Source organism: Vulpes lagopus, chromosome 8 (genome assembly GCF_018345385.1).
Source record: "Vulpes lagopus strain Blue_001 chromosome 8, ASM1834538v1, whole genome shotgun sequence".
NCBI classification, from domain to species: Eukaryota; Metazoa; Chordata; class Mammalia; order Carnivora; family Canidae; genus Vulpes; species Vulpes lagopus.
Window position 1 is genome coordinate 44351071 of NC_054831.1, and position 27163 is coordinate 44378233.

The window sequence follows — 27163 nt, forward strand, 5'->3', positions numbered from 1 at the left end:
CCTATCCCCCACTGACCTCATGGCTTGCTATTTTTTTACTCAATGTTAATGAAGAGATATTACACGTGATTTGGTAATTTGTATGCCTTTGACGGATTAACATATTTGGATTATCTAAATTTTTTTTTAAATCCTCAACTTTTAACATCTAAAAAGGTTGTATGTGTTGGGCGCCTGGGTGGGTCAGCTGAGTGAGCATCCAACTCTTGATTTCAGCTCAGGTCATGATCTCAGTCAGGGTCATGGCATTGAACCCAGCACTGGGCTCCAAGTTTAACGGGGAGTTTGCTTGGGATTCTTTCTTTCCTTCTTCCTCTCCCTCTGCCCCTTCTCCTGCTCTCTCTCTCTTTCTCTCAAATAAATAAATCATCTAAAAAAATAAAAGGGTTTTATGTGTCTTTTGAGTACTTTGAACGTGATACTACATGCAGACTGACAATTAAATATTGATCGATATCAACGTTGAGTCTATCCCTAAAGCCCTACCTTCTGAAATTGGGTGCTGCTTCTCCAATCTATGCAATAAATATCATTCTTACTGGCACAGGGTCTGTTTTGCTGCCACTAATTTTTTACTTCCTTGTAGATCTAAAGTATGTATGGCATACCATATATATTTCTTCCTCTTTTTAAAAAGTAAACTGAAAGGATTCTAAACCTACACATTAGAAAAGCTTGTCATTAGGTTGCTTGGATATTATTGGCCACCTGTTATCTTCTCTGAAAACATCATGAGCACAGCTGTGTTTTTAGAGCAACCAGTACTATTTCCTATCGAGACTGAATAGTGAAGGTCCAACTTAACTTTTATCTCTAACCTTCATCCAACCGTAATTGGCTGACATGTCAGGTCTCAGGAGGTCCAGAAAAAAACAAGATGAGAACCTTTCCCAGACACTCCTTTTTTGCTGTCATCTACGGACAATTGATGCCCATAGCTACCTCCTGATTATTCTATAGAGAGGAAAGAAAATAAAAATTAATAAAAAGTCTTGGTATATTGAGTCCGTTTCTTCACAACGCCTTTTTTTATGTGAGGCACTTAAAGGAATTTTAATTTTAATCCCTTCTCTTGCCTATGCTGTTATGGGTTGGATTAAACTATCCAAATGTTGTAGGCCCAAAGAACAGGAAAAGAGGGGGTAAAAAAAGCCCCCCCAAAATGCATACCCCACCTCTTGAACTGTCTGACACATAATTTATAAATCTTAGAAATTCATCATCAGTCCTATAAAGCCTAACTCTGTTTTGTTCTAGACAACAGAAAAGTGAAGCTGCAAGAACATAAATCATTAACTCATGAAAAGTGCAAGGGAGATTTATCCCCATCTTCCCCTCCTTTAAAAACACACACACACACACACACACACAAAAAAAAAAACCCACAAGTGCTACATTTCAATAGAGTTAAATATAAGAACTTCCTTTCACAACTGTAAAAATCACAGGATGTATAAAATCATCTCTAATAGGTAAAACAAACAGGAAATCCCCCACATCCCCACCTGGTATTACTTTAGCTGTCCCTATGCCATGAAAATCCTGAGATTTATCAAACCAGAGCTTCAGTGAGAACTTTCTTCATTCACTCAAACACCACTTTTGAACACCAAGTCTTACAAAGAGGCCATCAAGGTGAGAGGCTGAATTTGAGATGAAATTTCATTTTGGCGTGTTCCGGTAATGTGATGTAAACCAGACACAATACCCTATGACCTGGGCTCTGGCTTTATACCAATGTCTTTGGTTTTCTTTCTGTATGTACTCAGGCATTTAGGTAAAGGAAAGGAAGCCATGTTGAGAGCATTTGCTATATGATGAAGTGGTGGTTTTTGAAGAGGGTCCCCTGGACCTATAGCCTCACAATTCTCTGGAAAACATCTTATACATGCAGGTTCCTGGGCGTTTCTCTGTTTAACCTGACTTTCTAAACTGGTGGATCCCAGATTATGTAAACTGAAAAGCCCCTCAGATGATTCTTTTGTACTAAAAGTTGAGAATGAATTAAGTGACTGTCTAGATGCTTTCATACAGGTTCTCTTAGTATTTGAAGAATGTGTCTCATCTCAGTTCCAGTAGTCCATTAACTCATAAGTGGTGATGTTAATAACTTAATTTGTATGTTTAGTCTCCCTCTAGGCAGAAATAACTGTGCTTCTCTTCTGCCCTGGATGCTTCATGGGTGATCACACGAGTCTTCAAGGAAGACAGCCTTACCCATCAGACTCTGCTTAATTCACAAGCCTCCGTGAGCTTTAGTTGTACTGCATGAAAAATGACTCTAATGCTGACTTGCTAGACCTGTTGTAAGTGTTAAATACAGTAACTTGTGTGCCTGGAATGTGGTTAGCACTCAGAAAGTTGTAGCTATTATAACTGCTTTTGAAAAAAGGTGCAGCTAAGAAATAAGTGTATATTTATCCACAAATCGTGCTTCAATCTTAGAACAGCACATTAGTTATTTGATTATAAAGCAATGTTACCATTCGAAAAATGCCTATAAGAACCACGTATCTGCTGTCTCCATTAAAAGAATTCTCTTGGGAGAGCACATTTATTTTTAAAAATGCTGGCTGGCTTGCTTGAAATATTTTCAAAATGCTCTTTTAAGTACACTTTAGAAGCATGTAGTGATTATCTTTGGGTGCTTTTTATAATCAACATGTTAGTTCTATAATCAACATGCTGTTTTTATAATTATAAATAAATAAATAAAATGTAAAAGGAGGAGAGGAACATGTTAGTGGGGCTAATTTCTTGCATTGTGGGAATGGACTTGTGCTTTAAAATAGTTAAGCCTTTCACAGACAATTCTGGTGAAAAGCAAGTGATTGGTTTTCTGTGGGGACCGAACACTGAAATCCAACTAAACAGAAATGAGACTCATTTTCTTCCTATGTGGTTCAGAAGCTAGCAATTTCCAAGGAGAGCTTGGGGCTAAGGGTGGGTGGGCCACTAGTGGCAGGATCATTTGGATACAAATCTTTCAGTACATTTTCCAAAATCTGTCTTATTTTGGTTTAACTGACCGTAAAACATCAAGTTTATTTTTCATACACTGTCTCTCCACAGACTTTCTTGAATGAATATAGTCTATAGAAAATGTTTTTCCTACTATAAAGAATTCTTTCTAGATTTCGCAGTAGCCAACTATAATGGCGACAGAGGATGTGATGGAATATACAGTTCCCTCTACCCTAATATGTACAGAGGTTTGAAGGCTCCTGAGACTGATCACCTGGTCCTAATTCTTTGCTTCAGAATACTCCTAGCCTTGTGAACCTGGGCCAAGAAACACATAAATTTTAGAGTCTAAATATCTCCATCATAAAATGAGGAATTTAACGATACTGACCCTACGTACAGGTCTTTAGGATGAAATAAAAATTATGCACGTGAAGTGCTGAGCACAGTCTCTGGCACATGGTAAGACTCAATCAGTATAGCTGTTAATGTGTTTTGCCAGGATCTCCTTGGTGGGAAGCAACAGTTTCATCCAGAGTGGGAAATTCCTTAATCTTTTTTAAAGGCAGACCAAGAAAGAGTGAGAGGAGCTTTTCTATGACCATCTCAATAATCTCCCTAATTTAGCTCACAATCCCCCTGAGGCCATAAGTACAGTATTAATATTTCCCACATTCTGAAAAGGGGACTCTGGTCACAACAAGATTTCTAAGGGGGTACAAGTTAAGTGATCAGTGGAGGTAGGAATCAAACTCAGCATTGTTTCCAGTTGGGTTCTCCAACAGTTCACTGCCTTTCATATGCAGATGATTTGGTATGCAATAATTTAATTCAATGCTTTTCATAATGCCACAGAGGGGCTGCTTCATGTGTGTTACTTTGTCGTTGCCCTGGTGACATTTGAAGAGCCCTCAGGCAACCAAGGATATCTGAGGATTCCAGAGAGCAATTCCATGTGAACAAAAAGGGTGAGTGTCACAATGCAGCTGTTCACTGGAGATTCTCAAGTTGTGCATCATGAATTAATACTTTTCTTCTGGCTTTTTTTTCTCTCCTCCTCGCCTCTAGTCAGTGTGTTAGATAAATAAGTTCAGCTTTCCAGGAGAGGCTGAGCATATACATCATCAAAGAACTCAACTATTTTAAATGAAATTTTATAAAACCTTTTTAATCATTGACATAAAACCACTCTGTATATATATTTAAGTCAAAAAGTTTGTAATATTTCTTATGAGAATTATAAGAAGTCATTAATAGTTGCAAATTCCTTGAAAGAAAGAATTTTATCTTATTCATGTTGTGTCCCCAATACCTGGTATACAATCTTGCCTAAAGCAGGGAATCAATAAATGCTTATAAATGAGTAAATACAGCCTTTGAATTCCACTTCAGATCTCTTTCTCAAGAACGCCCTTTTAAAGTAACCAAGAAAAAAAAAAAAATAAAGTAACCAAGAAGCCCAAAATCCTCTGAGAAATTGATCAAGTAGTCGTATTAATTGTACTGTGAAAATTATAGACTACCAAGTCTCTGTAATATACCACATGTATATTGGACACTTGCTTTAACTTTAAACTCGCATATCCAAGCAACTGCACCAAGATGTGGAATGAAAGAAGCCCCAAGAAACAAGACAGGAAACTGGGAATTCACAGGAACTCCTGTCAGTTCTGCTAATCTAACTAATGGCATCATTAAAAGTCACAGGACCTTGGGTTCTTTGCAACACCTATGCAAGAAAAGAGGCTCTAATAGTTATTCTTTAAAGTTGTAGAGCAAGGTAACTGTAAAAGATAAATATAAAAATAAACAGGGCTGGTGGCGCTTACCTCAAACATTTACAGAGAAAGGAAAATAGATTTGTGTGATGATAAAGTTCTAGAGCTAGAAACGAATTTACAGACTACTTGATGCAGCATTGTAAGTCACGGATGAAATCTACAGGCTCATCCTCTGGCTTCTGCCCACCTCTCCAGTTTTCTTCCCTTGCTCTCCTTCTTAACCCAAGGTCCCATCCGTCAACATCTAAAAAACTATTCATGCAGCTTCATGCCTCCCTGTTTCTTTGCATGTGCTTGCCTATTCTCCCCTTAGAGTGTAATCTCTCTCCTTGAATACCCAACTCAAGGGTCATCTCCTTTGCTCTGCAAAGCCAGGCCAAGTTCACACTCCATTCTCTGATTTCTCTCTTCATCTCGTGTACTCTGCTGCTGCTGCATTTGTCTATAAGTCCTTGAGGGTAAGGCTTAGTGTCTTTTTTACCTTTTTATGCTCGGGTCATAGCAGAGCAGAACATCTAGAAAATGATATTCATTAAATAAATGTTTCTGAATGAATGAGTGAATCTAATTCTTTCCATTTGGGTAAAAAAATTGAGGGCCAGAGGTTATTCTCCCCTTTCTTTTAATTAAGAAATAGGTCCACATGTGACTAGCAACTAAGTATTTTTTTTATAACTGAGATATTAGCTAGGTTTGGTATTTATGGGAGACCTCTAAAATGTCTTTTTGCTTCCACTCTTGGCCTCTATTATCTTTTCTCTTCAAGTTTTACATGATAAACCAGATAGCTGTACAGAGCAAATGATACCCAAGATCATATCAGGACTCTTTCCCAGGCCAAAAGGCTGCAGAAGACCTGGCTATCTGTCAACCCCTCTTCCTGCCATTCTTCCACTCAATCACTGGACCCCAAGCCCCACCAGCATTCTTGCCTTTCCTCAAACACATCTGTGTGCTCCTGCTTCAGGACTGATTCACCTCCTATTCCTTCCACCTAGAACACTCTTTGCCCCAAATGTTTTACTGTCTCTCTTCCAATTTCCTCCTCCTCAAAGAGATCTTCTCTGACCACCTCATCCAAAATAGCACTCCTTTTGATTCTCCAGCTCCTTCTTATTGTTTTTCTTCATACTGTATTATTTATAATACACATTATATATTTGTTCATTATAATCTGTCTCCTCCCACTCAAATGGAAGCTCAGTGGGGGTATTGATTTTGTCTTTTGTTTACTACTGAATCCCCAGGAGCTGGGACAGTGTTCGGCATGACAGGGACCTAATGAGTATTTGTTGAATAAGTTAAGTGAAGGAGAACTTGAGTCACTATGGAAAAAGAATTGTATGATTTACGGGAATTGAAAGAAACTCATTTTTTTCTCTAGCTCTGTATTTTTTTTTTAATGGCCAAAAGGGAACATTTCCATCCTAAATAGATAAAAAAAAAAATCATTATTTAAATTCCAACTATACTTTCTCCACCTTCCTCAGCCAACATGTGACAACAGTAGTGTTACTTTCCTTTAGCTATAAAATTTCCAAATGCCCCTTGGAAGGAGGCTGGAGGACAGGGAAAGGTTATCTTGCAGGATGTGAGGACACCAGAGGTGAACTTAGCATGTAGGCAGGAGCAATCAGATTCCTTAAATGATGCTCAGTCAGTCAGGCTGTGAGCCAGGCTGCTCCAACAAACACTTATAAGCATATCTCATGGGAGAAGCTTTGCTCTTGAGGGCAAAGTACCATTTTTTCCCCTCAAGAAATTTGCAGTCTAGACTAATTTCAAAAATGGGCACCTTGTTTATGAATTCACTATAATCCCTAAAGTCCCTTGGTATGACCTGGAGCTGGACTCTAATCTCAAATTTATCACCAATGAGACATGTGACCCGGAGCAAGTTAACTGAATCTGATGTTCAATCGACTCTTGTAAAATGAATGGCCTGGACAAGATAATCTACAAGGCTTCCATATGCTCTAACATTTCATGAGTTTTTGAATTAAAAGAAAGAAGAGGATAGAACATTGGCTGGAATTTCAACATCATGTCTTGATCAATACAAGTTCAACTTTCCGAAGCTCGCTAGGAAGTGATTTCACAAAAGAAGAAAAGGCACTCATTCTTTTATTTTTTCAACAGCTAGATTATTTTACTATGTGGATTATACAGTATGAGGTAAAAGACTTTAAAAAAAAAAGATTTTATTTTATTTTTTAAAAAATATTTTATTTATTTATTCATGAGAGACACAGAGAGAGAGAGAGAGAGAGAGGCAGAGACACAGGCAGAGGGAGAAGCAGGCTCCATGCAGGGAGCCTGACGTGGGACTCGATCCCGGGACCTCCATGATCACGCCTGGGCTGAAGGCGGCGCTAAACCACTGAGCCATCCAGGCTGCCCTTAAAAGATTTTATTACTTATTCATGAGAATACACAGAGAGGAGACAGAGAGGCAGACGCACAGGCAGAGGGAGAAGTAGGCTCCATGCAGGGAGCCAGACATGGGACTCGATCCAGGGTCTCCAGGGTCATGCCCTGGGATGAAGGCAGGCGCTAAACCGCTGAGTCACCCGGGCTGCCCAAAAGACTTTTTATTTTAAATGTAAGACAAAGTTTCTTAAATAGAGTACAAAAGAAAGCTTTCTGGTTTCTGAGGACTGAAGCACACTCACTCAGCAGAGTGAACAGAAAGTCAGAACCTTGAAGCCAGACAAGACAATGCACTCTCCTAGCCGTGCTGGCCTCAGCCAAGTTTTTTCACTTACTCCCCACTTTCAATTGGGGATGATAATCATGACCTCAGCATTTGCTGGGATGGTTCACATGATGACATGTGTGAAAAGACTGAATTAAGGGCCTGACACACAGCAGGCCCTCACGAGGCTCCCACCCTCTCCCTCCTTTAGGAATACTTAGATATGGAAGAGGGGAATCATCTGGAGGTGGGAATGGGACATAGCCAGAATGGTACTGGCAAAAAAATCATGAAGGAATTGAAGCAGTCCTTGGAAATGGCTACGATCTAGGTACGCAGAAGAGAGAGAAAAGTATTAAACCAGAAGACACTGAATAGCACAAGTCAGGGAGCCTAAAATAATCGTGAGAGTTTAGAGACCTTTGCAGTCACTGTTGAGAGGACAAATTTTAAACAAACAACAATAAAAATCACCTAGGAGGCTTGTGAAAAACAAATACTACTGATCAGCTCTCTCGCCCTCACCCCCCTACCACACACATACACACCCACAAGTACTTGTTATACTCCTCCCCCAGGGATGATTTTGATTCAATGGATCTGGTGAGGAGTCCAAGAGGCTGTTTTTTAAAAGCTTTTCCAGTGGTTCTGATGCTCAGTCGGGTTTGGGAGCCATGGGTTTAGTTAACAGCAACTGACATCTTACAGAGCAGAGCTCACACGGGGCAACAAACAGGAAAGTAACCAGAAGAGTGAGCCCTAGTGCAGGATCCCTCACTGGCCATGGGACCTTGGGTAGTCACTTCGTTTTTCTTATCCTCATTCATCTTGTTTACATAGTAGAGATCATAGCATCTACCCTGCCTTTCTCAAAGGACTTTTGGGAGAACCTAACAATTTAAGCCACTGTTGTATCATCTTAATGGAAAAGCACTTAACTGTAGTCTTACACAAATATTCAGGATCATTATTAATCATCACCTTTATTATCATGGGGGCCCTCGGATGCGGGATGCCATAGTCAGCTCCCATCTAATCCCATCTAATACACCACATGGTAACCTTGAGGCAATGCTGGGTAGGGCTTTGGAAATGATTCCATACTGTCACTATGACACCCCTGAAAAGTTACCCCTTCCTAAGTGCCACAGTGTGATTCCATGAGTCTTCAGGACCTCACAAACCTTACAAGTCATGTGAATTGTGCCAGTCTCACAAATCTACATAGCTCCAAGTAGTAGTCATAGTTTCCTCTTGCATAAGCTGGGGATAATGTTAGTACACAGGGCTGCCATGTACAATTGTGTAGGCTGTGCCTACACAGTCAAGGGGGACCATGTAGGTTGAAATTTAGCCCAGGGCTCACTCACTTAGCTGTATACCCTTAAGGCTGCATTTTCTCAGAGGAGGCACCTTTTTCTAATTCATGAGTTCAAAAAGAAGTAAGCTGCTATGTGTGCTAACAGTGACACTAGTGGTATCTACCCTGAAGCCTGGGCATCAAATGAGAAAATGCATGAGGTCTTTAGCATAAAACCTGGCATACAAAAGGGTCCAATGCAGGTTTGCTGTTAATACTTTAATTATCATTCATTCACTCAACAGACATTCACTGTGCACGTTCTATATCCCAGTTACAATGGGACTATCTATAGTGAATAAGACACTATCTTTTCCCTGGATAGGGTTGTGGCTTTGGTGTAAATACAGACACTCGAGTAAATCATTATATTCACATAATGATACAGGAGACCTTGTCCAGAGTGATATAGTTTGAATTTCTGAATTCTGAGACTGTGCTAGTGAGGTTTAATTGATTCCTATAGACATTTTTATCAGGAAAGTAAAATTTGTTTATCTGTTTGATAAAGCTGTTTATATCGCTCACACTTCTCATACGTTTAGAGCTAAACATACAGAATGAACCTACCAAACTATTGTCACTCGATTCTTCTTGTGGAATAGCACCTCTGCCCACCTAAGTAGCAGGACCCCGCCAGTAGGCAGGTCTACTTTCTTACAACATGGCCTTGAGTTCACTGAGGAGGGATAGAATCTGCCTACTTATTTACTACTCAGAACTACACAAATACATTCTTGCTTGAAGCAGATTAAAAGCAAATGAAAATGCACTTTTTTAGTCAACTGTCCAGAAATACTTTGCATAAATAATAAGCTTTATTTCAAACAAAGGAAAATGTTCTTTTTAAAAAACATCATTAAATGGGGAGTTCTATGTATAGCTCCCATTAGCAAAGAAGGATTTAAACTGTGCACCATTGTGAGACTAGACTTTAGTCAGCTTTAGTGTTCTTCACAGAGACAAATGGATGTAACAGCAAAACAAAACGTTAGCAGATATGGGCTGAAAATCCCTGGTGATAAATGATAGACTTTATCACTATCTCTCCTAATTTCCTTTTATGAGTAAGTAGCCTTAGATGAACCTACACAGGAAATAGCCTTAATGGTTTTAATAGCAGTGGTTTAATGAATTAATCTATTATGAGTATTGCAAATAAATTTTTAATTAAGAAAAAGCTTAATTAAGAAGTTTTCAAAACAAGACTTGGATCTGAAAATCTAGATTACCAAGAGTTGTATAATTTGTCCCAATTTCCTATTCTACCTAAGCACTGCAATACTTTAGAAAAACTAATTGAAATATTTCCTTCAATATATGTAATAACCAAAATATAATCATTATAACTCTGTGAACACCAGGGGTAATGTTATTGCTTTATTTCATAACAATGCTGTCAGAATCAATAAAGAATAAAATAAAACAAACACACTTTCTCTTGGGAGATCATCTTCTCCAAGAGTAAGAGGCACAGAGCACGTGGATTATATATTGTAGATGCTCAAGGGAAGGTTTCCTAGTCCCTTCCAAACCTAATATCCTATGATTTCATGCATTCTTTTTATCTTACTTAAACAACACCAAATCACCAATGAAGGTGAACTCACAAATTAAGGCATGATTCTACAAGAGACCAGCTTTCCCTGAAATACAGGAACAGCTACCTCATTTGTTAGGCAGAGTGCAAAATGAAAATGGGGGCTCTCCAGTGATTATTAATAATTTCAAAATTGCAATAGAAGAGCTTTAAACCAAGGACAGAGACCTTCTGAGCTGGGGCCCTGCCTGAGCATTGTGCAGGGGCTGTCGAGATTCTACAGGTGTTTGCAGGCCCAGGACTCCCAGCTGGCCATCCTCCTTGCTCCATCTCCAGTTCTGGCAGAGGCAGCTCCAATTACAGAAAGTACCAATTATAAGTTGTTGCTGTTGATGGAGGCTCTGTAACCAAACCAACACGGAGAATGGCACTGGCAGGCATCCTGGGGTATGCTTCTGGGCTTCTGCCCTCTCATCTCTCAAAACACCCTACGAAATCTACACAGAAAGGGAACTAAAAGACTCAGGGCATCAAGTTTCTTTCAGACGCATGGTCTAGTTTTACAGACTCATTGATCTTTAAAGCTAAATGGGTCCTTAGAGATTATCTAGTCTAACTTCTCTCATTTTAATTAGGTCTCCATCAAATTCCATTTAGGCCAAGGTCACGGGAATGAATTCATGGTTGCATAGCTCTAAAGCTGACGGTGATTTTAATGAACAAACCTTAACTGATGCTCTTTCAGAAGACAAAATATTAGTATAATGAATGATTTATGCTATAACACTAATGGATTACACAAGATGCTATAGACAAAGCTAACAATATATGTAGTATTTGATTTTTTTTTTTAAGTCTCAGTCAGAGCAAAGAGAGTGAGGCTAACATCTTAGCACTTGGGAGTCCTCAAATGTAGGATCTAGAATGGGTTCCTTAGATACGAGAATAGGCTGATGAATCCAGGTATGATGGGGGTGGGTGGTTTAGGGCTGGATCTAAAAGCATCTCCCTTACCAGGAAATGTCTCTACTGCTCTCCACTTGCATGTACACACACAGTTGACTCTCTAATAACACAAGTTTGAATTGTGCAAGTCCACCTGTATGTGGATTTTTTCCCAAAAATACAGTGCAATACTGTAACTGTATTGTCTCTTCTTTATAATATTGTTATTAATATTTCTTTTCTCTAGCTTACATTATTGTAAGAATATAGTATAAAACACATATAACATACAACATATGTGGTAATTGTTTATATTATTAGTCTGGTCAATAGTAGGCTATTAGGAAAGTTTTGGGGGGGAGTCAAAAGTTATACCTGAATTTTTGATTGCGTGGAGGCCAGGGTGTGTGTGTGTGTGTTTATGTATATCCATAGAAACTCCCATACAATGTTTATTAGGGGCCATACACTATGCTAAATACTTTGAAAATATTAACTCATTTAATCTTCATAACAACCCGTATGAGGTAAGTACTACGCTTCTCTTCCTTTTAAAACATGAGTAAACTGGGATCCCTGGGTGGCGCAGCGGTTTGGCGCCTGCCTTTGGCCCAGGGCGCGATCCTGGAGACCCGGGATCGAATCCCACATCGGGCTCCCGGTGCATGGAGCCTGCTTCTCCCTCTGCCTGTGTCTCTCTGCCTCTCTCTCTGTCTCTGTGACTATCATAAATAAATAAAAATTAAAAAAAAAATTAAAAAAAAAATAAAACATGAGTAAACTAAGGAACACTGAGACCACTTATCTTTCCCAAGGACCTTCTGCTTAAGTGGTGGAGGCAGGATTCAAACCCATGTAGTCTTGGGCTCCAGTGGCTGCTCTTAACCACCAATAATATTCCATCATGCCCAAATATCACTAATCATGCCCTCCACTACACTATGCACCAAAGTAAAATGACATACGTTTATGACACTGGGCGATCTATGCTCCTAGCACTGTAGCTGTGGCAAATTTGAGGTGATGCTAATTTCCAGATGCTGATCACCATCATACAGCTGTGATTTTATACATAGGACATCTCAAATAGCTGCAATGCCTTTTCTACCACTATGCTAAAAGGGTTTAGAGTGCTCTTTTCTCATTTGTCATTATTGTCTTGACTTAGATATAAGAACAAAACATCAAACACTCAGCACAAAGCCTCTCCTCTGTCTTTCCAGAAAGAATGAAATAGTCTATATTGAAATATGTGAAAGTTTTTTGGTTTTGTTTTTTGGCTTTTGTTTTGTTTTGTTCGTTTTACTTACTAAATCCTAACAGCTTTTGTTTTGTTTGTTTTACTTACTAAATTCTAACAATTTTATCATCTTTTACATCTATTGCTTATGAAGTCTTTTTTTTGGGACTAAAAGAAAGATGTAACTTATTTCCAAGACCATAGGGACAACTCCTCATAGCTGGAGAAGGTGCAATATATCGTTGTTTTTGAAGAGTTCTGGGACGAATGCAACTCACTGTAAGTCAAAGGAGGGAGGCAGTGCCTTGCCTTCCTTGTGATGTTGTGACAATCCATACATCCCCATGAAGTGGCACATTAGTGTAAATTACACTGTTAAATATTTGTACTTTTAGGACATTAGTCTAGTGATAAATATTAAATTTCAATGGAAAATGCTTTCAAAGATTCTTCAAGGAACCTGGAAATATTTCCACTTTATCTGATGGAGAGAGAATAAGAAGCATCTGATAAGACTCCCCAACTCAATGTCATTGCTAGTAAATGTATTAATTTTCATGGGGTTGCACAACCATTACCTCTTATATTCATTTAATTTCCTACATAGGAAGGAGAATGAAAAATATTCACCAAACACAGTCTGCCCTGATGAAATAGAGGTAAAATATGCTGTATTACACAAAATAACAACCGTAAGAGTCTGAAAATTTCATTTTGGATGAAAATGTTACTAAGGAAATAGTCTTTCTGAGAATACAAAATGGCTTGATAGAGCTGATTTGCAAATACAGTATTGTGTAGTCATGGCACATTCTATAATGTCCTTTTGCAATTTCTGGAAGCTTGCTCTATTTCTGGTTAAATAGATGAGTTAAGTGATTTGAGCAGCCTAATAAAATTCGTGTGCTTTGCCAGGATAAAACCACAGTACTAAATTAATATCCTGCACTACAGTCCCAACATGCTCTGACAAGGATGCTATTTCATGGCTCAATAAATACTTATTGACTAACTACAAACATGACAAAAATGTTTGTCCTTCAACTCGGCTGTTTTAGAACTAAACATTCAAGGATTCTGAAAAAAGCCCAGGAATGTCGTAACGCTTTTCAAACCACTTTTGTTTTCATTTTGCAACATCACTAAACTTGCAAAGGAGCAGAATAGAAACATACTGTTGGATTATCTCCCAGTAAACTACAAGGTCTTTTAGTAAATTTTTCTTTATAAATTGTTTTGTTCAGCAGAAGATTTAAAAAACACAATGAAGGAGTGTATGTTAACTTCATTAGATATATGCTTCATCTCTAAATGATCAAGTCGTTGAACAAAAATTATAACACATGGTCTTCTCGAGGAATTGCAGCCAACTAGTGGGGCTTCTGTGTCTTATTCAGAGCAACCACCAGCAATTAATGAACATGATCATTTCCTTGCTCCAATTCCAGAAGGAAATTGTGTTACTCCTAAGGGTTAGCCAGCATGCTACAGATAGGTTAGGCCAAGTTTAAGCTACTCTCCTTACAAATGCAAAAATTCAAGACACTACCTATTTTTTTCACTGAGAAATTTCCCTTCAATCAGCTTTATAATGGACAAACCATAACTGACAAAGAAAGGTCAGTAAATGGATGCAATCCTGCAAACTTTAATATAGAGAACTTTTCTTACAAGCTAAACTTTGTTTGATTAGACTATTTCTGGATATCATGATGCTGGAGAAGTCATCTTTCCAATAGGAAGCTCTTACCTCATTATATGGAGGCCCCCACAAGTTATAATAACCATAGAAATATTCCTGCTAAGGAATATTTTATACACAATATTTTATTAATATTAATATATTTTTATAAATATCATCTTATATAATAAATGTATATTAATATACTTATAAAATATACTTTTTAAAAAGATTTTATTTATTTATTCATAGAGACAGAGAGAGAGAGAGAGAGAGAGAGAGAGAGAGGCAGAGACACAGGCAGAGGGAGAAGCAAGCATCATACAGAGGGCCTGACGTGGGACTGGATCCAGGGTCTCCAGGATCATGCCCTGGCTGCAGGTGGTGCTAAACCGCTGCGCCACAGGGGCTGCCCAATATATTTTTATTTAATTAACCATATTTTTATTTTTTTGTGAATGAGGGCAAACTTGAGCAGTTTTTCCTTCAAATATTATTTGAAGTTTTTAATTTTTACTTTTCAATACCATTTCTAAATTTTAAAAAGGTATATTTTATTAGTGAGACATATTTTTATGATTATGTTTTATTCATCAACAGTTCTGGAAGCAAGTAACTGTCACAAAAGTTTATTCTATATAGTGCTACCACTCTGCTGCTATAAGAATGCTGAATTCAGAAACAGTGTTTCATTTTCTAATGCCCTAGAAATTTAGCACACCTATATGAATAAAGTTCACTTCAAATAGTGTACTCTAAATAAAGGGTCCCCTAGGATTCTGTCCTTGGCCCCTCCCCTTATCCTAAGTAACCCCTTCTAAGTCCTAAGGCTTTACTTTATAGTAGTTATATGCCAATCACTTCTGGATTTATCTGGCTTTAATTTTTCTTCCAAACCTGTACTGTGTATCCATCCACCTCTTTGGCTTTTATTGTTGCATGTTTGATAAGCATTTTTGGTCTAATCTGGCTCAAGGAGAACTCTTCACTCCTCATCTGTCTTATGCTAAAAAAAACAAAACCCAAAAAACCTTCCTTTTGCAGCTGCAACAATCAAATTTGCCAGCGGGCACTGTCTCAGCCCACCGCACTACAAACCCAGGAGTTCTTTTTTCTTTCTTTAAAGATTTACTTATATATTTGGGGAGGGGTGCAGAGGGAAAGGGAGAGGAAGAAGCAGACCCCCACTAAGCGCTGAGCCTGATGCAGAGCTCCATCCTAGGACCCAGGGATCATGACCTAAGCTGAAAGCAGATGGTCTGACCTGAGCTGAAGGCAGATGCTTAACCAACTAAGCCACCCAGGTACCCCTAAACTGAAGAGTTCTTGATCCCTCCCTTACCTCCAGCAATCAATCTCAGTGCTGTTGTCTCTCCATTCAAGACATATTCCAAATCTGTCCTTTTCTCCATCTCCATCACTATCACCCTATCACTGTTTATCTCTCACCTAGACCACTCTGGTGGCAATTTAACACTGCCAGTCCTCTGCTTAAAATACTTTGCTTCTTATCATATGCAGAACCAAATCCAACTTTCCTAACAACAAAGCCCAAACCCTTTTTTTCTTCCCCTGTAAAATAACAAGCTCATTCCAACTCAACTTCAGCAAACCTTTCCTTAGGGGCCTAGAATATGACCTCATGCTAGACACAGACTTGGGCAAGTAGTTATTATAAGTCAGTGGTTCTCAGGCCAGACTACCCAGTGGAACTACCTTTGGAGTCTGAAAAAAATGCTGATCCCCAGGCCTTATCTAAACTGAATTAGAATCTCTAAGAGGCAGGCAGGGCACGGATATTTGTGAGAGGCTCCTAGTGATTCTATCTGTAGCGAAGGTTAAGAACCCTGATATAAGTGATATGCTTTCCATCTCTCTGATCTTAACAGTGTACTTACTTAGATTTTTCTGTTATTGTTATTATAAATCACATCTAAATATATTCTCCTTTCAAGAGATGTTAAAAAAAAAAACTGACAGAGTGGGATGGCCTGTTCCTTACAGGCAAGTGATAATAAAAAGGAAGGACTCTGATATAAAACACATGAAAAGGATCAGATAGTATCATCCTGTACTTTCTGATATCACAGAACACAGATTTTAATAAGGAACTTTTTTATGGCCCATGTCCTATTCTTGATCCCACTCTGCATTAAAGTCCCAATCTCCTGTTTACATCACATCACAGGATGCTACTGTTGACTCTGAGAATGAATAAACCTGTTTTAACATGACAAAAACTCACTGAAATTTGGTGGAATTAGCATTTCTAATCAAAACTCAAACTTTTCAGTGTTTTAAGTTAGTTTATTCTTGGCAGCAATAGAACTTCCTGTGCCTAAGAGAAAGGATTTAAAATGAGACCATAAAAGAGATCAAAAGACTTGGATATCAATTAGTTCACAAGCTACCTAAACACTGTTATGTGAGTATAAAGGAATCAAACATATGGATTACATTTCCATTAACATAGAGTGGGGTTTTAAAACAAAGAAGCAGAAAGCTTTAGAAAACTCATTTGGATTTTCTCAGACCTTAACATTTGAAAAGTAGTTCAAGCTGCTTACAAACACCAAAAGCTGACAGGTATGCTGCGGCTTACAGAATTTAAAGATGCTATAAATGTTAGGAATTGTCACCAGTAGCGGCTGATTAGAGATCTGGGGAAGCCAAAAGAACCTGCCACTCAGCTACCTTGAAGAAACCTACATTTAGGGCAGCCCAGGTTTAGTGCTGCCTTTGGCCCAGGGCGTGATCCTGGAGACCCAGGATCGAGTCCCGCATCGGGCTCCCTGCATGGAGCCTGCTTCTCCCTCTGCCAGTGTCTCTTTCTCTCTGTCTCTCATGAATAAATAAATAAAATCTTAAAAAAAAAAAAAAAAAAGAAACCTACATTTAGACTTTATGACAGCATCTCCTTCTTGCAGCCCTTGGCTTCTTATAGTGATGGTAGTGGGCAAGGCACACCACGTAGGAGTCCCCGACAAGCTAGAGGTATGACTGTTTCAAATCTCTGTAAGCCCATTCACTAATCAGCCCATCAGGATGACTAGGGGACAATGATTCTAGGTGCACAGGGTTATCTTTGTCACACCAAGAGTTTAAAAAAAAACAAAGATCAACTTTTTCCAGTTAACTTTGAATTCTTTTTAAAACTAACTGCAAGTGACAGCCTTGGGGAAAGGATCTGAGGTCCATGTGTCTCCATAAAGCTTATGGAAGAGGCAGAGTGATGTAAGACAAAATGGGCACAGATGCCCTTTGACTTCTGACAACCTGCATTAGAATCCTGCTTTGAACACTCGCTTTGTCATCTTGGGAATAAATATCAATCACCACCATTATTAGACTAATCAATACTCAGATAACAGGTGAGAAATACTCTTGTTGACCCCTACGGGGTTAGGGTCTTAGGAAATTAAAAGTATGAGTTGGCAAATATGCTACAATCTGACGAAACTCTGGCAACCACTGCAGAATTGGAAGGCCCAAGAAAAGCTCCCAATATCAATCCTTCTTTAACAGTAACTTAGCTCTTTAAAAATTTGTAATAAGTTGGCCATATTTGAACATCATTCACATCTTATCCTCCTATGGATTTCATTACCTGTGATTACCTGTGTTGTTTGTGATATGTGTTGAGAAATGCTTTTTCTGATTATGTATAATCCTTTCCTTCCTAAATATGCCCCCCCCCCCCCCCCCCCCCCCCCCGCACCACAGAAATCTGCAGGCTTCAGTATCGTCACACGGTTCCATTTCCTGTCTTTCTCTCTCATTGACAAGACAGCCTTTTGCGAAGAGAAGCAAGAGTGAGTTAGAATAAGGATTTCCTTCCTTGGGGTGTAAAGGAGTAAAGGAGAGAATCAAATATCTTCAGGATTCTCTAGACAATAAATACAAATTTGTTATGAAGCACACTGAACACTATTCCATTGACTAAAGGTGAGAAGAAGATTTTAGGGAAATTAAAGAAGTCCCAGCACACAACTTTCATCTGATAGAAAAAAAAAAAAAGCCAGTATCATGTCTTAGCAGGGTGGATGCTCTCTGGGGGTACATTCACATAGTTGGTTATTCTGATTCTGTGAACAGAGCCATATAAAGAACACTTTTACAAATGAAGAACACTTTCACCTAGAATTGATGCCAACATTAATAACTTAAGTATTTCAGTGTCTCATGGCCAAAGTTCCATATTTTAGCTACCTTAGCAAGAAAATCAATTTGCATCTAAAAGCTCCTTCATGGAGCTGGCTTGGTTTTGTGGCAAGCATCCCAGCTTGCTTAAAGAAGCAGAAGTTGAAGTCAGCTTCACAGAGGATTGTTTGGTGCTAGGTGAATAACCCGCTGGCATCCACTGTTAGCAGAGTGGTAAGCAGATTATGGGTAAGCAGATATTAATATTCCGATTAAATATTTTAAAACCTCATACCGCTATTTTAAAAAAACGCACTACTCTGGAGAACTTTTATGCTTACCATTCCGAAGCCACTTCAAGCCTTAAGTGCTATATACTCACAATCTTAAAATCTCTACCTGTGGTTTATTTCCCTTTGTCCGTCCATCGCTTTAACTGAACTGCAGTGTCTAAAATTCATATGAATAAATGACTTTCCTGGACAGCCTTAATGTTTTTATGTCTTTACATTTCACTCTCTTCCTTTCCAGATCTCTTTTTCAAAAAGACAGGGCTGCAGTCATCTTTGGCCTCAACTTCTATAAAAACCCAGCACAGCCTTGGCAGCCCTCCTGGAAAGACTTCTTGTTTCCTGAAGATTCATTGATTTAACAAACTTAACAAACTTAAATAACAGAAGCTTTAAAAGAGACATTTGCAGTGAGCATTCTGAAGTTATGAAGCAACAAACATTTACTAGACCACAAAAATTTCTCCAACACCATCCATCATGTAGATTATACAATTTAGCACCATAACAGGGAGAGTTACTAATTGTTATTAATTGAGGTCTGCAATGCACATACACGTCTTTAAAAATCAACAGTCAAACCTCTTGGTTACCACAACTTATTTCTGGGTCCAGACCAAAAAAGTCTGTTTATTTCTTGGACGCTTACTAAAACGGGGTCACTGTGTTGGACAGGAGACATGGGATGAATGTTTTACGCTGACAACACTGAGTGTCGAAATCATCTGTAATCCCTACTCCCGATTTGACCAGTTAGACCAAGAAGGACCTAATGACCAAGGTGATACGGACACAGGGCACCTACTCCAGAATGCCCTCAGGCTGATGGGGAGAGGTGGCTGTAGGAGCGTAGGGACAGAACATCTAGCAAACTATTCTACAGTTCTACTTTAAGGAAAAGGGGAGGAGCTCAGAGAAGGTAAAATCTCCTATCTCACCCCTGGCATCCCTTCCCTCTGTCCAGGCTTCATACCTGCTTCTTCTCTACAACTCTCTTCCATCCTTGTGGTCACAGACCAACTCAGGAGATATTGTTGGAGAGACAGGAGGCAATAAGGTCCGAGATTGGACTGTTGGTCTGCCCAGGGACCCTTCCAACCACACTTCCCACAACGCCAGAAACCTCTTCTGGCAGTCAGTCCTTGGGAAAAGTAATCCTAAATCCCACACTGTTCTGGAACTGGGCGTAGGGCGGCTTCCCTTGCCTTACTGGGGCAGGTATGATGTAGTGACTAACGACCTGCGGCTCTGGATGAGGGCTCTGAGAAGGCTCAGCCCACGCACTGCATCCGCGGCCCCACAAGGAGATGGTTCCATGGCGCGAGCACGGAAGGAAGGTCACAGCGTGGGAGGCTAGGGGAGGTGCGAGGGAGGGCGGTAGCTGCTGACCGGGCGAGGACTCTTAAGGACCCCTTAGCGCAGAGTAATCACCTCTTCTCTTTCTCTAGTTCGTGGGCAACAGATTCCAAAAGGGAGGCCCCTCTTGCAATTCCAAAGCGAGGAGAGCCTGATTCACAGCAGGGCAGGGGCTGCGGCAGCCAGGACTCGCACCGAGAGCTGTCCACCTGTCTTTCCCCCAAACCTCCCCTTCTACCCCCAAACATCTGCTCTCCCAGAGCTTTGGATGGTCTCCCTTGCTTTGTCCCGCGCCCCCACCCCGCCGCTCGCAACACGCGTGGGAAGGGGAGGTTGGGAGAGGGGCAGCCCCCGCGGAGAGCCCCTCGGGCCGGGCGTCCTTCATTCGGCGGGTGGAGGCGGCGAGGCCGGGCCGCGGGAGAGGGAGCAAAGGCAGGCGGGAGACCGGCCCGGGAGCCCCGGGGAGCGCGGAGCGGGGAGCGGGAGCGGGAGCGGGGAGCGGGGAGCGGGAGCGGGAGCGGGAGCGGGAGCGGGGAGCGGGGAGCGGGGAGCGGGAGCGGGAGCGGGAGCGGGGAGCGGGGAGCGGGGAGCGGGAGCGGGCGGCGGGAGCGGGGAGCGGGGAGCGGGAGCGGGGAGCGGGAGCGGGGAGCGGGGAGCGGGAGCGGGGAGCGGGGAGCGGGAGCGGGGAGCGGGGAGCGGGAGGCGGGGGAGCGGGAGCGGGAGCGGGAGCGGGGAGCGGGAGCGGGAGCGGACGGGAGCGGGGAGCGGGGAGCGGGGAGCGGGAGCGGGAGCGGGGGAGCGGGAGCGGGGAGCGGGGAGCGGGAGCGGAGCGGGAGCGGGGGAGCGGGGGAGCGGGGGGGGGAGCGGGGAGCGGGAGCGGGGAGCGGAGCGGAGCGGGGAGCGGGGAGCGGGAGCGGGAGCGGGAGCGGGGAAGCGGGAGCGGGGAGCGGGAGCGGGAGCGGGAGCGGGAGCGGGAGCGGGGAGCGGGGAGCGGGGAGCGGGGAGCGGGAGCGGGAGCGGGGAGCGGGAGCGGGGAGCGGGCAGCGCGCGCGCGGGGCGCAGCCGCGGGCCAGCAGGGGCAGGCGCGGGCAGCGGGAGCGGGGAGCGGGAGCGGGGGCGCGGGAGCGGGAGCGGGCGGCGGGGCGGCGGGAGCGGGGGAGCGGGCGGGCGGGCGGCGGGGAGCTGGGCAGCGCGCGCCTCGGGGGGGGGGGCGGCGGGGAGCGGGGGCGGCAGCGGGCGGGGAGGCGGGGAGCGGGGAGCGGGCGGCGGGGGAGCGGGAGCGGGGCGGCGGGCCGGCGGGGAGCGGGGAGCGGAGCGGGCGGCGGGAGCGGAGCGGGCGGCGGGGAGCGGGAGCGGGCGGCGGGCGGCGGGGAGCGGGAGCGGGCGGCGGGCGGCGGGGAGCGGGGAGCGGGAGCCGGCGGCGGGGAGCTCCGGGAGCCCGCCCGCCCCGCCCGCCCCGCCCGCCCGCCGGCGCCTCCTCCCGCCCCCCGGCCGCGCGGGCACCGACCTGCCAGGCGCCTCTCCCGGACGTTCCTCCACAGCCGGTCCCAGGCTCTGGCCGTGGAGTCCCGCAGCTGCTCGCTGATGGACCTGCGGAGCCGCGTCGCCGAGGGCTGCGGTCCGCTGGCCATTTCGGCTCCGTCCGCATCGCGGCCGCCGGGCTCGCCCCCGCCCCCCCGCGCGGCCCCGCTCCGACGCCCGGACCCGCGAAGGGCGCGACACGGGGCGGCCGCCGCCCGGCGCCGAGCGAGCCCGGCCCCTGCGCCCCGCCGCCCCCGCCCCCGCCCCCGCCCCCGCCCCCGCCCCACTCTCCCTCGCCCCTGCCCGGGCTCCGGCCCCTCCTGCCCCTCCGCCCCCCCCGCCCCCGCCTAACCCCGACGGCCCGCCCGGCCCGGGCCCCACTCCCGCAGTTTCCACCCCTTTTCGGTGTCCCTCGGAGGCCGGGGCCGCACCACAACCCATTTCTTGGCAGTTTCCACTTTTCAGTTTCAGAGTCGCCACCATCGATCACACCCCGAGCTTTAAGCCGGGCCCCAGCCAGAACCAGGATAACTGGCCTCGCGTCCCTGACCTCGAGCCGCTTGAAATCCCCCACTCAGTTTGGCGGACGCCCTTTTGCAGTTTGACTCTACTGTTCTTGGGTTCCAGGTTAACCTTTCCTGATTTCATCAACGAAACGATTACCTGGCTGCAATGGACCCAGTGATTTCAAGAGTCAACGTATCACAGCCTCTGCTTTGGAGGGAAATAACTGAAAATATTAAGGCCAAACCATGAGTAACCCACATTAAATAGATTTACATGCCGTGGAAAAGCATTTAAAATCTAGATAAAATATACATAAAAAGTAGATATTATGAGTAAGTGAAAATTGAAGGATGTTAAGGTATTTTTAGTCAACAACATGAAGTAGGCTTATAATGAGAAGTTAACTGACTCCTGCAGGGAAGAGGGAGGAAAGGTGCTGGCTCTACCTGAAATACCTCCACAGGTGGTGACCAAGGCATTGGGTTCCAAAGCCTCACACATAAGATGAGGACATTGCTGGTTCAGGCCTCAGGGTGTCCTGCTATTCTCAATGTTTTGCTTTTTAAGTGCTTGGTGGACCTTAGAGAAAGTCATTTTGACAACATTTGTTGTAACTTAACGATGTGATCAACAGCACACATTTCAAGTTTGGCGAGAGGAATTGAAATATTTCAAAAGAAAACTTCTAAATTACTCACAGTAAAATTTCTGGAATATCATTTCTTTTTGAATGTCTTTGAACCAGACTGCCAGAGGGCCAGTTTAATCAGCTGTTTTTTAAAAACTTCAGGTGCTCCACATGAAGTTTGAAAATTAAACTGCTGAATCCTTTCTCAATTACATAACTTGCTCCTGACTTAAGGAGTGGAGATGATCAGCTACCTTAGGTACTCTTGCGGCAATTTTACACTTTAATAAACATTTCCCCCACCAGTTTATACTGTTGGTAGAAAATGGGGAGGAGGGAGAATGATGGTAAAAACAGTCTTTAATTGTCTCATTTTGTTATCTTTAATAATCAAAAATGTTCACTAATGAAACACATTTCAGAATGAGCTAGAAAGTAATGATTGTGCTTTTATGCGTCATCCCAGTAAACCTTTGAAATTGTCAGTTATGAAGCAATAAATCATGGATCAGAAATGGGTTGGAAACTATGGCAGCCAGTTATAGACTAATCCAGATAGCTTTCTGGGCCCATGCCAAATACCCTTTTGATTACATCCTCTGTTTTGTATGCATGTAGTGGTAACGAAATTCTCTGCAAGAAGAAAGATCTGTGTTATCTTAAAGTGACTTCTATACAGTCTAACAACAAAATGTTTCACAGTTACATGCCCAGGGAAGCTGTGTATTAACTTTTAAAAAGGACCTAATTGAATCAAACAAAAGCAGTAGTTGTAACAATATTTGCACAGGAATAGAACCATACAAGGAATATTCCAGCTATTTCACTAATCATTTAGCTACAAATATCCTGGACCGCCCCCCCCCACCCCCCCCCCACCCCCGTCCTTTCTAGGGGACATGTTTTACATTCAGATGGCATGGATTAGGGGCTTTCTTTAAATGACAAATTTGAAGATAAATTCTTACAGAGCAAATTTGTTTAGTTCTGATTGTAGAAGAGTCCCTGAATTCAGGACCATCCAAGAGAAGCCAGATGAAAGACTAAAGTAATCTTCCTGGAACAGCTCAGCCCATCTCCCTGCCTGGCACTGGGTTGCCAGCCTCTCTGCAGGAAATCTCACAGTTGTGCACATGCTGCTGCTGAAAATGCAAGGCTTCTAAACTCACAAGAACCTCGGGGCTACTTGGAGTCTCTATGCAGGCCCTTAGCATCCATAAGCCCTATCTCAAAGCTGAACCTTAAGTAGGACTCCTTTAAGGATGACATTCCCCCACCCTGGGGTCTTCACCTTGAGCAGATGCCAGTAAGGTCTACTTCAGAGGAAAGAAATCCCCACCCGTACTTTCTAAGAAAAGCACCTCTTCTTACTAAGACCTAGTCCTCCACCTGTGCTCTGTTTACTGTCCTTTCTTGTCCCTATGGGTACTTTGCTACCTTAGTTATTTCCTCCTCTATACCCCCTTCACCCTCTACCTTCTTCTAAAAAGGCTCACCCTTCTTTAAACCAAACAAAACCGCAACCCCCTTGGCAAAGCGTGCTGCCTCCATCCTGTATCCCTTGGAAAAGAAATCTTCCCTTATCAATACTGCCATCTGGTCTCCCTCACTACTTCACCGAAACCTGTCTTTCCAAGGTCACCAATAATTGTCCGGTTGCTAAATCCAATGGATGTTTTGCGTTGCTGTTGTCCTTTCTAGGTCACGTGGACAATGGGACACTGTTGACCATTTGCGTCCTCTTGATGCTGGCTTCTCTCATGGCTGTCAGGCCACATGGCTGAGGTGTTTGTTTCAGAGCTCCTCCCCCCCACCTCCAGGGTTGGCATTCCCTGTGTTTCAGTTTTCAACGTCCACCCCCCACCCCACACCTTTCCCTCAAGCTCTTGTCCCTGGGTGATTGTATTCTTTCCCATAGCTTCATCCCTTACTTCCCAGCTTGGTAAAGACAAAAGTACTTGTGTTTAAGAGCGTAGCTGGACACAAAGGATCATAGGGGAAGGGAGGGGGGACACTGAAGGGGAAGTTATCAAAGAGGGAGACAAACCATGAGAGTGTCTTAACTCTAGGAAACAAACTGAGGACTGCAAGAGGGGAGGTGGGGGATGGGGTAACTGGGTGATGGGCATTAAGGAGGGCACATGATGTGATGAGCACTAGATGTCATATGCAACTGATGAATTACTGAACTGTAAATCTGAAACTAATGATGTTCTATATGTTGGCTAATTGAATTTAAATGAAAAACTAAAAAAAAGAGTGGAGGCAGAGTTGTGTTAGACTCTGGCAAGTTTCTGCCTCCACATCACTTACCTCTAAGATTGTATTGTGGATTTAATGAAATAATCCACTTGGCACAAAGAAAGGATTCAGTCAGTGAGTACTACCACACTGTTGTCCTATCGTTATCATTATCACATTGCTGTCCTACCCCAAATCCTCCCTGAGCTCCTCCAACGGGCCTTTCCTGGCACCCAATCTAAATGACTGCATTACTTCCTCTCGTGGCATCCATGAGTGCTGTAATTTTCTTTGTAGAATTTATCACTTTGGACATTTTCTTTTTTGTTCTGGTCTGTCTCCCAGGGAAACCTGGAGCATTACGAGAGCAGAGGCCTAGTCAGCCTGACTCACTAGCGCGTACTCAGCACCTAGAACAGTCCTTGAGAGTAATGTTCAGTAAAAACTTGTAGAATGAATGATTCTACTCCAGCACTGTGTATCGTTTACCTTACTAACGGATATCTCTAAAATTTTCCCTGCGAACCCGCTCTTCCATCTCTATTTTCTGTTAGCCAGTGATGCCACCACTCGTCAAATGTCCAAGGGAGATACCTAAAAGACATTCCAATTCCTCCAGAATTTCTAATATTGCTTCAAACTTTCTCTGTGTCTCCATCTCTGGAGTACTGGGTTTGGCCAAGTTTTATTCTTTCCTCTCCTGAATTTCTTCTTAAAAGATTCACATTGGAGAGCTACTGCCCTCACTCAGCTCTGTTTTTATACATTCCCTCTACTGAAAGACCTTCCCCTACTTTTTTTTTTCCCTCACTCATCCTTCCCTGACATCAAGTCAGATGTCAGCTCCTACTGAAAGCCTTCTACAGATCCCAGTGGCTGGGGTGTTCCTTCTCTCCCGTAGGCCAGGTAATCACAGAGTACTGCAGGTAACTTTCCTCTCAGCCTCCCCCCATAGTCCTGACTTCCTCGAGCTGGGACTAGTACTTTTATTTCTAAGTCCCATGTGTCTTTTTTAGTGAACAGCACATAGTGGGATCATTTTCTGACTCAATAAATATTCTACTATAATTTTAGATGACTGGTTATTACTAGGGACTGCTCCTTAGTATAAACATAACTTTTAATTATGCCTGTGGTTGTGCTGTTTCATTGTCATGAATTATCCCTCTCTTTTCTTTTATCAAGTTTAGTAATTTTCACTATAGAGAATACATAATAATGATTATAGTTTTTAAACACAGAAAATTATAAATAGAAACATTAAAATTACCTGTAATATTACCAAGTAGGGAAAGCTGAAAACATTTGAAAATTTTCCTTTTCAGTTTTTTTCTTTGTATGTTTAAAAAAACAGGAATAGTTTCAACACCCAAATTTTGAAAAATTTTTTCACTTAGATTGTGAGAATCTTGCCAGTCTATTAAGTTTTTTTTTTTTCTTTTTTTAGATACAGTTTTGGGACGCCTGAGCCTGAGTGGCTCAGTGGTTAAGCGTCTGCCTTTGGCTCAGGGCATGATCCTGAGGTCTTGGGATTGAGTCCCACATCAGGCTTCCTGTGGGGAGCCTGCTTCTCCCTCTGCCTATGTTTCTGCCTCTCTCTGTGTCTCTCATGAATAAATAAATACAATCTTAAAAAAACAATACAGTTTTTAGTAAATGTGTGAAATTCTGTTGGATAGACACATAATTTATTTTAAAACCTTCATAAGTTTGGACATTTCATTCCAAATTTCTGAACTTCCAAATAATACTATGATTAACAACTTTGGTGAAAAAGGGAAAAAAAAGATATTTTTTCTTAGCCTTCTCTTAATGTTATATAATTAAGACTCATCACCACTGTACCCACAACCACAGGCAATAAAGAGGGCTTGCCACTCACCATCCTATATATAAGAATACCAACGACTCTGCAACTCTGTTAACTTCTGATCTCTTCTACACCCCCTTCTATGTCCAACTCATCCTGTGCCATCGCCGCTTATAACTAAGAATGGAGGAACATATCTGTTCACTTGCTGAGTATTTTGTTGTCAGAAGCCTCTGCTTAGAAAAAGAATTCAGTTTCTAACTATACCAGGCCAGCAAACCTTTGCCAGGAACCTAAGCTTATGATCCCTTATTTCATACTGTTTTTCAGCTTCGTTGTAGGAAATTACCTTCCTTACAGTAGTGACCCATTTCTCCTTGCTGCACAATAGAAGGGTAAAGAGCTCAGTGTGACTCTGTCTATGCACATTCTTTCCCCCAGAGAAACATGATGTGGCAACTATT

The 27163-nt window shown here is 42.6% G+C and overlaps 1 protein-coding gene and 1 long non-coding RNA gene across 6 annotated transcripts in view; one reads left to right on the forward strand and one right to left on the reverse strand.

The window, feature by feature from the left end:
- STARD13 (StAR related lipid transfer domain containing 13) overlaps positions 1-27163 on the reverse strand; it is a 404789-nt gene that overhangs the window by 214868 nt on the left and 162758 nt on the right. The window contains exons 1-2 of one of the 5 annotated variants that reach the window (XM_041766440.1): positions 21500-21764; positions 20068-20143 (exon numbers count right to left, since the gene is read on the reverse strand). The exons of 1 other annotated variant lie outside the window; for it this stretch is intronic. In XM_041766440.1, the coding sequence (XP_041622374.1) occupies positions 20068-20143; positions 21500-21623 (200 nt within the window). In that variant the 5' untranslated portion in view covers positions 21624-21764. Of the gene's footprint in view, positions 1-19609; positions 20209-21499; positions 21765-27163 lie in introns of those variants that run through there. 3 more of the 5 variants (XM_041766442.1, XM_041766445.1, XM_041766447.1) reach the window with 3 other exon arrangements.
- On the forward strand, positions 19235-22719 carry LOC121497177. The gene is made up of 2 exons (XR_005989428.1): positions 19235-19555; positions 22141-22719. It is a non-coding gene; the product is annotated as an uncharacterized LOC121497177 (long non-coding RNA).